The following is a 14,037-nucleotide window of genomic DNA, read 5'->3' as shown; positions in this document are numbered from 1 at the left end:
AAAAAAACTTCAATTAGTCGCCAGTGACAAAATTTCTGGAAGAAAATTAAAAAGAGAGAAACGTGGAAGAAAAAGGATAAAATCAGATTTTTGAATTAATTTTAACAAATTAGAGTGAATTAAGGAAACTGAATATTCTTAATTAGTTTGGATCCCTTATTTCATGCTAATCATTAATTATCTACAATAAATTCAAATTAAATTACAACCCACAATTTCAGTTTTTTACTTTATTATTTCTAATTCCATTTTTTTTTAATTTTCGTTTATCTTTTTATTTATTTTTAAGTGTTTTCCAATTAACAAAAACATTTCTTTTTTTTAAACTTGTTATAACCTGAAATTTTTAATGTTATAGCTTGAAAGTCTAAATCTACTGTTATAGCTTGAAAATAGTACTATAATATATGTCATATATGAAATTTACACTTTGTAAAACTTATAGAAGATAATGATGATAAGTAAACCAAAATGTGAGATTTCTTGTAATTTTTCCTATTCGTTATCGGTCGTGAAATCAAACCAGCCCTTATATCATACCCGGCCCAAATTGATTCCATTCAACAAACCGACCCATTAAAAAAACCTTGAAGAAAACTCTACTGGTATTACCGCCGGCGGCTGTCAAAACTCTTCACTAAAACTTTACTTGTATTGCCGGCGGCGTCACATCCAGTCGAAAATCTTCAGGAAAACAAAAATGGCGGAACTTGCTGTCAAAATAGAGATACCCCAGAAAGCTGAAGATAAGAAAGATGAAGAATTGGAGGAATTGGAAGAGGAAGATGAAGAGGGAGAGTTATCATGGTCTTCCGACTCTGAAATTGGTGAAGCTTTGGATTATTTGGACACAAAAGATAATTCTGAATCGAATGTTGGTGCTTTTAGTCTCCAAACAAGGCGCCCAAATGCTCATGGAGGACTTCATACTAGACCCAATTCTTCTGCTTTCCAACCCCTTTCTAATCGTACCCAGAAATTTGCTAATCATATCAGAGCTTCACCATTAGAGGTAATTTTTGAAAAGTTTGGATCTTTTTATTTTTTATTTTGCTGAATTTGATTTAGTTAGGGATGAAAGGTAATTTCGAAGCTTAGTTAAACAAGGACAGAATGGAACTCTTTGTTTATTTTTTGAATTTGAATGTTACATGTTAGTAAGTTAAGCTTAATCGTAGCAAAGTTTCACCTTTAGAGGTAATTTTGAAGCTTAGTTAAACAAGAAAGAGAAGTATGAAACTCTTTTTTTTCTGCTTTCTTTGGATTCAAGTGTAGTGCTATTGTTTAGTGAGTTAAGCTTAATCATATCAGAGCTTCATATATGTTTTTGTTTTCTTTACATCGTTAATGTTGCTCTAAGCTTAACTCCGCTGGTTTGTCCAATTGAGGCAAATTCTTGAACCCCTTTGCCCCATAAGTTTTAATGAATAGGGAGGTTTAAGGTACAAAGAATACTTCAAACCCATAAGCAAAGCAAACATAATCTACCGAAATTGTGTTTTATAAACAAATATTCTCAAATCAAAAGCTAATGTCGATAGGAAAGATGGAATTCTACTTTTCTACCTCTAAATTCATTTTTTTTACTACTGTTAGGATGTGTTAGTTGATGGGAAACGAATAAGATAGTTTATATGTAAAAGTGGAAGCTTAAATGAATATGATCTCCTTAAGGAAAACATGTCTTGTAAAGTGAGACTGAGTTAGATTAGATCATATTAGATGTTTATTGCCTAGTTGGGGCAGTTGAGAAAGTAAAACCTTCCCATTTATGAGCAGTCTTGAGTAAATCAACATTTTGCAGGAATGGGAAGGGAGGATCAAAGTTGGCATGTCAAATTCTGTGACTACTGCAATTCGTGGAAGTGTCCGGGATATGGCTATTGGTAAAACTAGAACGACTGAGAAAGCAGACCGCGCCACTGTTGAACAGGTAAGACCGATGACTGACCACTCTTTAGCAATATGTGAATGTCAAAATTCATTTTTGTTGACTCCTATGAAAGAAAAATTGACTGGAATTAACTATTTTGCTGCTGATCGATGTAATTTTGAGAGTGCTGATTACAACTTATTATGAAGTGCACTAGTGGGTTATTTGTTGTTTTCTCAGCCTACTGAATGGAACTTATGTATGAGCTAGCATTCTTTGTTAGGGTTATCAATATTTGGTGAGCTTATATTTTTTACTTGTTAAGAGCGACCAAGGATTCTTGACTAGAGTACTTCATCTGTATTGATTTAGTATATTTTGCTTCCAGCATTGTTTATTCTTTGTAATCCAGCATCGTGAAGTTTCCTGTCTAAATATTTTCATGCGACTGTAGAGTTGCTGAATGTAGCTTCTGAAAGATGTCTTTGAATTCTGTTAGTTCCTTCTGTATAACTTCCTTCTATGAACTACCTGAAATTTCTCATCCTCCGGGTAATACACTCTGTCTGTGGGAATTTGAGTCAAAAACTAGATTTTTGCTTCACATAAGATTTCTAAAGAGGCTTCTGGTCCACCTATGTTCCCTTTTTAGTTCCTCTTAATTCTTGATAAAGGTTAGTCCATCTATTTCTTCGTTCTTCATGTGATTCCTACTATTCCAGTTTATAAAATGCTTGACTGCAAAGTTAACTTGAAAATCTCTAGTTTCTGAGCCAGACTTACACCCACATGAAGTCTGAGGTCATTTTTCAAAAGCACAAATCAATTGAAGATTTATATCCAAAACCAATAACTTGAGCATGACTTGATTTTTGTGCACATGTTCTCTCAAGTACATAGTTTTTTCGTTGGCCATATGGCATATCGATGCAATCAGTTTTAAATGCTTATACATGGATTTCACAGTATTAATTCTTCGAAAGATCTATCTTTTTTCTTCCAGGCAATTGATCCAAGAACACGAATGGTTTTGTTTAAAATGCTCAATCGCGGTGTCTTTCATGATATTAATGGCTGTATTTCAACTGGGAAAGAGGTAAACTATAACTTTGCTACCTGTTTGTTTTCTCTTTCACTAAAAATGTTGCAGTTAAAACCTCTATTCCTACTGTCTAACAGGCCAATGTTTATCATGCAACAAAAGTCGATGGTCAGGAACTGGCGATCAAAGTATACAAAACTTCAGTTCTTGTATTCAAGTATGCCACGTGGCCCTTTTCTTTTCTATTTAAATTTTTTAACATTCTAGTAACAGTATTATGTATGGTGCTTATGTCATCTTCTGTTAAAACATCTTTTTGTTTGTGTGCACGCACACACCAGAACTTGCAATATGATGGAAAAGATTAAATTAAGAATTTGCCACTTTGTGTTAATCACAAGAATTTTTGAGGTGAAAATGTATGTAGAGTGAGAGATAAATATCTTAAACATTTTAAGATCCATATTGTACTAATACCTGAAAGGCTTAAATGTCGTCACTTAAGTTCAGCGCCTATTTCATTACCTCTGAGGTAGAGGCAAGGTCTGCGCTTAATCTACCCTCCCTGGACCCCACTTTGTGGAACCCAACCGGGTGTGTTGTTGTTGTTGTTGCTGTAAGTTCAGGGTCAGTTATATCACATAATATTAGTTACGTGTGCTACAATATTTCTGACTTCATGTTTTGCTTGCTTCCTTCTGTTGTAGTTTTGCATCTTGTGACAACTTAACTGGACTTCGTCATTTGTTTAATTCTCTTGGCTAACCACCACACTTGTGCTTTGCAACTTCAGGGATAGAGATCGCTACGTACAGGGTGACTATCGCTTCAGACATGGATACTGCAAGCACAATCCACGGAAAATGGTTAAAACATGGGCTGAGAAGGAAATGAGGAATCTAATGAGGTATGTGAAGTCTCATTTTCAATTCTTGGATCTCGTAGCCTTTGGCCCTTACAGGCTTCTCTCTCTTCTCCTCCTCTGTCAATTTTTGGCCTTTATTTTCTTGGCTTCTTGCCAATGAGATCTGTAGCTTAATTATGGAAGCACATAAAGTAGAGGTTCTATAGTGCAATGTCTGCCACTTGGTCCCAGAGATGTTCAACAGCTACATTGCCTGCTAAAGAAGTTTCATTACACAGTTTCTGAGTGCAATCCATACTTTTACCTAAAAATGTAAAGAGGAGTGCAATTTCTCCTTGAATTCTATTCTATGGTTGTCCTTGTTTCTGGACATGTGTTAACTTTTGAAGTTTCATGCTGGTGGAGATCTTTCTCTTCCTTTAATGGTTTTTTAAGAAATAATGGCATGTAACTAGACAATGCTGGGACTTGTTCCTAAACATCTGTTGAATAATGCCACTGAAGGTAAGAGAGTTGATGGAATGCTGACAACATCAGAGAACTCCTAGAGCCTTAAAGCAGACCTGGAGAACCATCCCTATATGTGTATTCTGGATCATTTGACTAGAGAGGAACTTGACATGTTTTGAAAGTCGGAAGAATTATATATCTACAGAATCAAGGATAAATGCCTCCATATTTCTGGAGTAAATGTTATTTGGTGGATAGTCTTAGCTGATACATGGATTTCTAGATTTACTTAAAAGAAGGATGTAACTTACTACATGTCCACCCCTTGCAGTTTTTTTGTATCCTTTTAGTGCCATCTTGGCACCTTAGTAAGGAACCTTACCTTTCCAAAAAATAAATGACATGTAATAAACTTTCGTATCCAGCAATGATTACCTTCCAGTTAACTCATGTGTGTAAACTGGGTTGTGTATCAAATTTCATTTGAGATGAGCAACTTATGTCATTTTGTTACTCATAATCTTAAGTTTTCTGGAACTGCAGGCTAAGGGCAGCTGGAATCAGGTGCCCAGCTCCAATTCTCTTGAGGCTTCATGTTCTTGTTATGGAATTCATAGGTAATGAGCACGGAATGCGAACAACTTTTTTTGCTTGATGCGTGCTTCCGTGAATTTCCATTCATTACACTCTGGTTTAACAGGATGGTAAAACTTTTGTGTGATAGGGAAAGGAGGCTGGGCAGCACCTCGACTAAAGGATGCTGCTTTATCTAGTGACAAGTTACGTGAATGTTATGTGGAGGTTTGTTTCTATATCTTGATATTAAGATTATTGAACCAGGCATCTTGTAATCTTGCTAAGATTACTTTATCAGTATCATGAAAGTGATCTATCTTTGACGTATTATGTTGACCACTTTGAAGAGAACTTTTAGTCTCCTGAGTTATTAGTGGTTTGTGTAGACAATGGAGTTCCTTTCAATGTGGTGGCCCTTTTATATTAAATTTATGCTTTTATTTAATATTCTTGGTGGGAGAAGAAACGATAAGCTGAACCAAAAGTACTTGTATCACTTGGACTTCTTCCATCAGATATGAGGTTCATATTGGCATGATCAAACCAAGCTTTGAATTCTGAATTATACCGCACTAGAAACCCTGATTAAGGAACTTGATGTCAATTGCAAATACAACTTCTTAATGATGTTAGATGCATATTTTAACACGTGACAAGTTTTTCTAGAATGAGCATTGTGCAATGTGATTCTACCCTAATTTGATACATTAACTACTTTATATTTGCCAGATCATTATGGCAATGAGAACTCTATATCAGAAATGCAAGCTAGTGCATGGTGACTTAAGCGAGTATAACATCCTATATTTCGAGGTAGGCCTTTATCTCTATATTTATAGCTATACTAATAGTTGTAGGCACTAACTTGTAATTGTTTCACACTATACAGGGTCACCTGTATGTTATTGATGTTTCGCAATCAGTTGATCTTGACCATCCTCATGCACTTGATTTCCTCCGAGAGGATTGTGTACATGTTTCTGTGAGTTCTCATTGTAAAGCTTAAATGACAATTTCGGATTAAAACTAACTTATAGCTAGGCACCAGCTATATGAGTATTGATTTGTGCTGGTGGTGGCGGCATGCAGGACTTCTTTAAAAAACATGGTGTGGCTGTTATGACAATCCGGGAGTTGTTTGATTTTATAGTTGATCCAACTATTGATGATGATTCAGTGGATAGCTATTTGGAGAAGGTATGGCTCATACATGTATTGGATGATTGAATGTGTGCTAAATGTTGATTCAAATTCTTTTATTTTCAAACGACTTGGAATCTTTAAAATTGCTGTTTCCCCACAATATACTAGGTTCAAGAGAGAATTTTGGCTAGAGGTGACATGACTGCAGAAGAAGAAATTGCCGACTCTGTATTTATTCAGGTATTATTTCTGCTAGGTATTTGAACTACTTTTTGGTTTCCATTATACATAAAAGGTTAAGGCAAACTTTTGACTCGTGGTCAGATTGTACTTGCAATATTTATCGATGTCCCTAAAATAGGTAGGGATTTTCAGATTGGAATGTTGAAAAAGATAGTGTTGTGTTAAAATACGGAAACATTGGTCATATCTGTCGCCTGTCGTATTAGGAATGCAGTATGTTTTCATCTGTGGGTTCAACTTGTTTTGATAAACTGTTTGAACACCTCGGTGGATTCTATGATCTTTTCATTTCTGAAGATTGTCATTTCTCATCACTGTTATATATTGCATGGCAGTCATTTATTCCCAAGACACTTGATCATGTGAAAGACGCTGAAGCAGATGTTCAACGCATTATTAGTGGTGAGGACACAGGAGACATGTACTACAAAACTATTACAGGTCTGAAGCAGGCTCTCTCTGGGACAAACCCTTCAGCAGAAGATCACCAGCACCAACAAATTGACGAACGAGGACAAGAGACCACTGCTGCAGCTGAAACCAACAAACCATATGATGGTGAATCAGAGACAGAGACCGAGTCAGATGATGACAATGACGATGAAAGTGATTGTAGTGAAGGCTCATTATCTGATGGCGAGAAACCAACAGCTGCTGATAAGAAAGCAGCTAGAAAAGAGAACAAGAAGAAAGTTAAAGAAGAGAAAAGAGAATCGCGGAAACATAAAGTACCAAAAGCTGTGAAGAAGAAGAAGAAAAAGTTGGCCAAGGCCAAGAAGTACCGGTAATCGATTATCTGCAGTATAAAGGAAAGTTTTGTTTGAGGTTTAAATTGTGTAGAAAGGATGTTAAAGTTAATAGGTCTTTTAGTTAAAATTCTGCAAAACAGAGTGAAGGGTGCTGCAATGACAAACAGTTTTCGCGTAAATTACAACTTTCAACAATTTTGGTCAATCAGTGTAACTTGTTTTCCATGTATTTATAACAAACAAGGCAGATTTCCCACTTCATTGTACCATGTTTTTCCAGCCTATGATAAGTGATTTTCCATGAAAATTACATCTTACGAGTAGTAATGGTCTTGTGGAGCTCGAATAAGCTCATTTGTGTAGAAATCTTTCTTGTTATGGTTAAACCATCTGATATTCATAATCTATTGGTTCGACTAATTTGGGCTCGAGTCAAACTAAGACTTCTGTTTAAAAGTGGAGGGATTCCAACGATCTCGTAATAATCATGAAAATTATGGTTATGTTACTCATGGTGAAACTTTTGTAGGTATTAAATCAGGACTTTGACAATTGTCCCATCAAGAAAAGTAGGACAAAAATAAAATTGAGCTTGGACTAAACTTTTGTAGTGTTGACAATTTCAAATTTCAATATTCTAACAAATATATATATATATATATATATCCATCTATAAATTGCCAAACAAGCAAAACCAAAAATAACATAGTCTGCTGATGAATTGCCGAGTAAATAGATCAGATTCAAACAGAACTACTGTTCTGCGTGACAAACATGACCTGCTCGTACCAATTTCAGGCTACCATAACATGTCGGGAATAAGAGAAGACATATGGACGTAACTGCTTCCTTTTCAAGGGAAACAACTCTAAGAAACTTAAAATGACTATTGCAACAAAACTCAAGCATCACCTCTGATTGATCTTTTATTTATCAAAGATCTTTACAGGATATTTTTTTTTCATCTGTAAGTCTTGTAAGTATAAAAGATTTACAGGATTCATAACTAAACAAGATTGGCAATATTTTATTGTCTTCACTCTGCTAATTTTCTTTTACTAAAGCATGATCTTGACCAGAAATTGGTTAAAAATCCTTTCTTTTTCCTGCATTAAAAAAAAACAAGAAAATACAGTTTTTAGCTTGGGAAAAACAACAGAATATGCTTAACTTTAGGAATCTTTACACGAATAGCCAGACATATTTACTGTTTACTTTTTATAGTTAGTATACATAGTCCATACACACATTATGCATAGATTATACATGATCATACACATAATCTGTTCTGTTTGTCCTAATATTCAAACAGTTTTTGCCAAAATTAAACTAGTCAAAAGTCTTGTTCAATATTCTGCAAAATTGAATACACAAAGTATAAAACAACCAAGAGAAGATAAAAAGGATTAATCTTTGCTTTGATCATTTCATAAAAAGATTCCAAAACCATTGTGTTAAAAAATTTCACCTTAATAATCAGCAAGTCAAAATATCAAGAACCCCCAATGTCTTAAAACTCATTTTCAAATTAACAACAAAAATAAAGCAAAAAAAAAAAAAACAGTCTGGTGCACGAAGCATCCCAATATAACATAGATAACCAAAGTGGTTGAGTCTACGGCTCGAACTCATAACCTATAGGTCATGCAAAAACAACTTTACCGTTATTTTCAATGCCTCCTTAGAATTTTCAAAGTAACAACAAGAACAAATAAAAAAAACAGTCTAGTCCACGAATCATCCCAATATAACGTAGACAACCAAAGTGCTATAGGTCACACAGAAACAACTTTACCGTTGTTTCGACACCTCCTTAGAAATTTCAAAATAACAAAATGAAGAATTAGAAGATACCTGTTAGTATTTGTTCTGCTATCATTACTGCCACTGCTTTCACTACTACTACTTCCTGTTTTGCTACTATCACTCTCACTTGAACAAGAAAATCTCTTCTTCCACCAATCTTTCTCCAAACTTTTTAAACCTTCAACTGGCTTAGGTGAAACTTTAGTACTAATTGTTTTTGGTGGAATTGGAAAAAACATCTTTAAAAAAAACCCCTTTTCTTCAAAACTTTCATTTCTAATCATTTTCCCCTTCTTGTTTTTACCACTTTCTTGTCTTTTTACACTTTTCACCCTTTGCACCACAACTTGTTCTTGACTAGTACTAAAATTTTCCTCTTCTTTATTGATCAAACATTCTTCTTGATTTGTTTCCAAGATTGAATTTTTTTCAACTAGATCCTTAAGTGACAACTCATAACATGATTCAGGCATGTTCTTGATCATTTCCATTAGTTCCCATTGGCCTTTGGCTATAGCTATAGCTCTAGAGCTAGGTGAAATTGATCGATGATTCGTCGAATTATGAAAGGGGTGATCAGGGCTTCTTGTTGAGCTATTTTTCCATAAGGGTGGTGAAGAAATACCAGAATCATCAACATAATCAACATGTGGTTGTGACATTTCTAGGCCTCCAAGATCATTTTTAGGCCTATTTTTTTGGATGGCATAATTGTTGTTGTTATATGTGTAATCTGAGGTTGTAACTGGATCAAGAATGTGTATATGATCATTGGGTTTTTGGTTTCTTGGAGCAAACATGTTTGGAAATTGAGAGGATTTTAAGGTGGTTGGGGGTGAGAGAGGGAAAGAATGAGGGAAAAAAAAAACTGTGGTGTGATGTGTGTATGTAGAAGTCATAAATGTATATTAGTACTAACTTGCTTTTCAATTAAAAAAACAAGTTTTTTTTTATTGGCCTTGCTTTTTGTATGTTAGCTTAAATGAATGAAAAAAAAGGATAACAACTCGAGTCGTGGTGGAGTGATAAGTACTTATTTATTCTTAATCAGATGTCTCAGTTTGAGTCTCTTTATGTATGAAGTCGCCTTTGTTAAGGAGCACCTTACTCCCTTGGAATTTTCCGGCACGAAAGTCGGGATCCAATATAGATATCGGACATCGGATCAGAGAAAAAAAAGAAAGGAAAAGGACAAATGATCAAGTAGTATATAGAATCTTTATGGATCCAAGTATATATGTTAGGTACTTTTTTTCTATTTTTTTATACGGAGAAATTTGATTTCGTAGTCTTTTATAAATTTAAGAAAATTTATTTTTATATATAAGAGATTTTTATTTTTATACGTAAGAGATCTAAGAAGATTATTTTTAAAAACTTAATTAATACTTTGTTAATTTGAACGATAAGAATAGATTGCGAAGATAATAATAAATAATTTAAAAAAAAATATCAATTGAAATAAATTTATTCAAAAGACTAATATTTGGGATCGAAAGCAGTGACACATTAATTTATGTACTATAAAAAATGGAAAAGAAATATGGAAAGAGTAAAAAAAGTCAAGAGTTCTAGATGGATGATCCCTATCTGGCTATCTTTTGTTTTTATTTTGTCATATTTTTCCATTGAATCAAAAGACTCTATTTGTCCCTTTTCATACTCCAATTGATTATATATTAAGATATTTTAAAAATCTTTCTTTATTTTTTAATTTTCAGTCTTGTCAAATACTAAACGATAAAATATAGTTTTCTAAGTTATTTATATTTATTAGATGTTTCTTGAAATTGATCATTATTAAGATAAAGTAACTCTTTAATATAATAATTGAAAACAATTACTGTTATAGAGTCTGAAGTTTTTGAATTTGAGCATTGAGAATAAAGAAAATTTTAAGAGAAAATATTTTCTCTAAAATAGGTTTTACACATACACAAATTTAAATTAATCGATTACTCAAAACAAATACCGAAAATCAAATTGAAAACTAAAAAAATATATGATACCATTATTGGTGTATGAATTGATATCTCTCTTCCTTATGCTACCAACAACTTATATTGATATATGATGATGACAATGAAAGTATAAATAATTAGAAAAAATGATGACATATCAAACATTAATAATTAGTGAAATTATTTTAATTTTATTGCGCAACAAAGTCTTATAAAATAATTAATCAAATTATGACTTTTAGTTTAGTGGGAATCAAATCATCAATTTTGACAATGGCATCCTAAATTTTTTAAAAAGGGAATTTATTTTTTTCATCATAAAATTTGATTTATTTCTCATATTTTGAAGATATTAGTAGCTAAATGTAACTATCAAAACCTTTACATTTACTTTAATTTTTCCATAAATAAAATAAAGTCTATATAATTTTAATGAGTTTGAATATCAGTCTTTGGTTTTATTGGACTTTGACATATATATAACACAAGGAAAACGGATTTTAGTGTAAATGCATAATGTTTTTTAAAAAAAAAATATAGTCCTAAAAAAGAATTTTAAGGTCAATAACGTGGTTGGTTTTTCATCTTTTTTTCTGGTCCATATTTATTCAATTTTTTCTTTTAGTAATAATTTCCCAAATGCACTATTATTAGTTTTATTTTAACACACCAACGTAGTGTACAAAGCAATTTTCGCTAGCAGGGTTCGGAAAAGGCTGCCCCAGATACGGAGTTAGGTAGGACCGAGGGGTTCATCTGAATTCATTTTGATAAAAAATTACATATATAATAGATATTAAACCGTTTTCAACTTTTTCATATTTTGAACCACTTTGATGAAAATCTTAGCTCTGCTACTGACCATATCCATAGCCCCATGGGGATTGTAGATCGCCTACCCTAATACAAGTTTTACTGTCTATTTCCTCATCTTGAATTCGAGACCTAACTACACATTATACAAAGATAAATATATCGTTGCTCCAAAGCTTCTACCGTAATTGTCTTGGTTTGTAAATAAAATTGCTTTGATGCCATAAATATTCGAATAGCGTTCATTCTTAGACTTAAAAATAACTGCATTTCTAGAAACCTAAATTTGGTAATTATTAGGCCAAAATTAAGAAAAAGGTAAAAAAAAAAAACTATGTAGTAAAATAAAATAAAATGAAAACGATTTGAAAAAAATAAGTGCACGTGTTGGACCCCGTTATATGACTTTGAAAATATTGTCTTTGGATTATATCATCATGACTAAAATATTTAATTTATTTATTCCAACAAAAAATAAAATACAGCTGCAGATGTTAAGGATGGAAAGTATAAAATAATATAATGGAGAGCCGCCTAAATTTTTATTTTATTTTGGGGGAGTGGGTTACATTTATAAATGGAAATACAAAAAAAATAATGAAGTTGTTTATTCAAACAAGTATAAATTATTAAAAAATCAAATAAAAAACTAAGCAAGCTAGTGCAAATACTGAAAATAAAAACATCCTCGGTGTAATTTCACAATCGAAATCTGAAAAACCTGATGTGTATGCAAATCGTATCCATATCTTATGAGGATAGAAAGATTGTCTTCGAAAGACCCTCCGCTTAAAAAAAACATAACAAATTGAATATGAAAAAATAATATATATAGTTATAAAGAAGTCACGTAGAAAATAATTGTGAAAAAAAACCATAATAAAAATAATAAATAATACGACAATCAATAAAATAGATATCAAATGCCAATAAAAAAATTTAGCTTGTAAAATGGATTTTATCTTATATAATTTATTATTGTTGATTTAGGTATTCAAGCAACCCTAGCACCAATATATTTCTCTCTAGTGGGGACAATTTTTTTGGTGCGTCTACAATTGTTTTTAATTGAATATGTGGACGATGTCTCAATTATTGTTTAACTTTTTTATTTAAACATCTAAACTAAGAGTTATATCTATTAAATATCTAAATCCAAGTTAACGTATACAGCGTAATACAAGATATTAACATGACATACAATGTGTTAACTTTCAACCACCTAAAATCAAAACTTAAACGTGTATAATATGAAAAACACACAGCAAAATATGAAAAGTCCAATATTTTTTACTTTTTAGAGTGGGGGGTACGTATAGCACTATAGCTTTATCATAATACATAATTACCCTATAAATTTCAAGTGGCAAATCACCCTATCATAATTAAAAGATATAGTTGAAAAAATGTTATGCACTTTTTCCCTTTTTCTATGACAATGATTTTGACACATTATAATTACTTACTAGATTATATTATAATCTCTACTTTTCATAATTACTTATTACCTCAATACAACGTGATATTCAAACTGTTTACGTGCATTGTAATTATTCTATTTAGTAAAGCTGACAAACTTAGTATAATTAATGCTTAATAGTCATCCCTACAGTTAAGCTATATTAGATTACTTTGAAGGAGAAAAATAATAATAAATGAACCACATAAAATTAGAACAACTTTTTTTTTTTTACATACAATCAAACATAATTTACGACCACATAAAAGGAAGCAACATAGACTGGGGTGGGATAAAAAAACGGAGTGATTCTAAATTTAATCAAACCCCAGTATAGATATTGGACTCGGGTGAAAAACGGATAAAAAAAGAGCTCAGCTGCACATTGTTTCATCCTGAATCAGATGTGTGTGACGACCCAATCGTTCACTAATTGTGCAAGTTAACATCACTGTTCTCAAATGCACCAGCCGGGAATCGAACCCGGGTCTGTACCGTGGCAGGGTACTATTCTACCACTAGACCACTGGTGCTACATGTATAACAAATCACTAATTGTTTTAATTACTCATAATTCCTCATTTATTTTTACTAAAAATAAGGTGAAACAAACTGTTTCTTTCTAAATAATTTTTTTAGATATATTAAGTAGATTTCATAATATAAATTATGTTTTAGCTAACTATCGAATTCTGTGAAACTCGTAAATATGACTCTTCTACTACGACTACAACATTAGTTGTCTTATAGGACCAATAAAGGACATTGATCGGCAAGAAGCAAAATATTTACATACATAGTGCGTATAATGTATAGTCAAAGTACGTATAAGCTGTCGGATGACACTGTTAGAAGAAGCAAAAAAAATCTTCAAATCTGATTTTTCATATTACTCCAACAGTTTTCGAAGAAAAAATCTCATCCCAAGTAAAATTATATATATATTCATTTATATTACAGTTGTGGACTTATGGTGCTATAAAATTCTAAATTCATTTATATTTTTGCCTCATTTTCACATAACAACCACCACAATAGGTTGACTTTTTAAAGATGA

General features: G+C 32.4%; 2 protein-coding genes and 1 non-coding gene across 3 annotated transcripts; 1 reads left to right on the top strand and 2 right to left on the bottom strand.

Annotated features, from left to right (window-relative positions):
* Positions 1-574: 574 nt before the first annotated feature.
* LOC102605493 (serine/threonine-protein kinase RIO1-like) lies at positions 575-7,248 on the top strand. Its single transcript, XM_006343939.2, has 12 exons — positions 575-1,012; positions 1,805-1,933; positions 2,877-2,969; positions 3,053-3,132; positions 3,709-3,822; positions 4,774-4,847; positions 4,955-5,031; positions 5,536-5,619; positions 5,696-5,788; positions 5,896-6,003; positions 6,118-6,189; positions 6,528-7,248. The coding sequence occupies exons 1-12, from the start codon at positions 701-703 to the stop codon at positions 6,978-6,980; spliced, it is 1,689 nt and encodes a 562-aa protein (XP_006344001.1). The 5' UTR covers positions 575-700; the 3' UTR covers positions 6,981-7,248.
* A 582-nt stretch (positions 7,249-7,830) lies between these two features.
* On the bottom strand, positions 7,831-9,634 carry LOC102605156 (uncharacterized). The gene is made up of 2 exons (XM_006343938.2): positions 8,796-9,634; positions 7,831-8,047 (listed from the first exon to the last, which is right to left on the bottom strand). Exons 1-2 carry the CDS (start codon positions 9,545-9,547, stop codon positions 7,978-7,980), a joined length of 822 nt encoding a protein of 273 aa, XP_006344000.1. The 5' UTR covers positions 9,548-9,634; the 3' UTR covers positions 7,831-7,977.
* Positions 9,635-13,442: 3,808 nt separating this feature from the next.
* Positions 13,443-13,513, bottom strand: TRNAG-GCC (transfer RNA glycine (anticodon GCC)). Its single transcript has one exon. It is a non-coding gene; the product is annotated as a tRNA-Gly (tRNA).
* Positions 13,514-14,037: the final 524 nt, after the last annotated feature.

This window comes from Solanum tuberosum, unplaced genomic scaffold (genome assembly GCF_000226075.1).
Source record: "Solanum tuberosum cultivar DM 1-3 516 R44 unplaced genomic scaffold, SolTub_3.0 scf00048, whole genome shotgun sequence".
Taxonomy (NCBI): domain Eukaryota; kingdom Viridiplantae; phylum Streptophyta; class Magnoliopsida; order Solanales; family Solanaceae; genus Solanum; species Solanum tuberosum.
This window is presented reverse-complemented; position numbering and strand designations above follow the sequence as displayed.

Bases quoted from the DNA above. Each gene is read 5' to 3' on its own strand.
- LOC102605493 (XM_006343939.2), top strand. From the start codon at position 701: ATGGCGGAACTTGCTGTCAAAATAGAGATACCCCAGAAAGCTGAAGAT. The intron at 2,970-3,052 runs GTAAACTATAAC...ACTGTCTAACAG, and splicing joins GTATTTCAACTGGGAAAGAG to GCCAATGTTTATCATGCAAC. The intron at 5,789-5,895 runs GTGAGTTCTCAT...GGCGGCATGCAG, and splicing joins AGGATTGTGTACATGTTTCT to GACTTCTTTAAAAAACATGG.
- LOC102605156 (XM_006343938.2), bottom strand. From the start codon at position 9,547: ATGTTTGCTCCAAGAAACCAAAAACCCAATGATCATATACACATTCTT. The intron at 8,048-8,795 runs GTATCTTCTAAT...TTTTTAATGCAG, and splicing joins AGCAGAACAAATACTAACAG to GAAAAAGAAAGGATTTTTAA.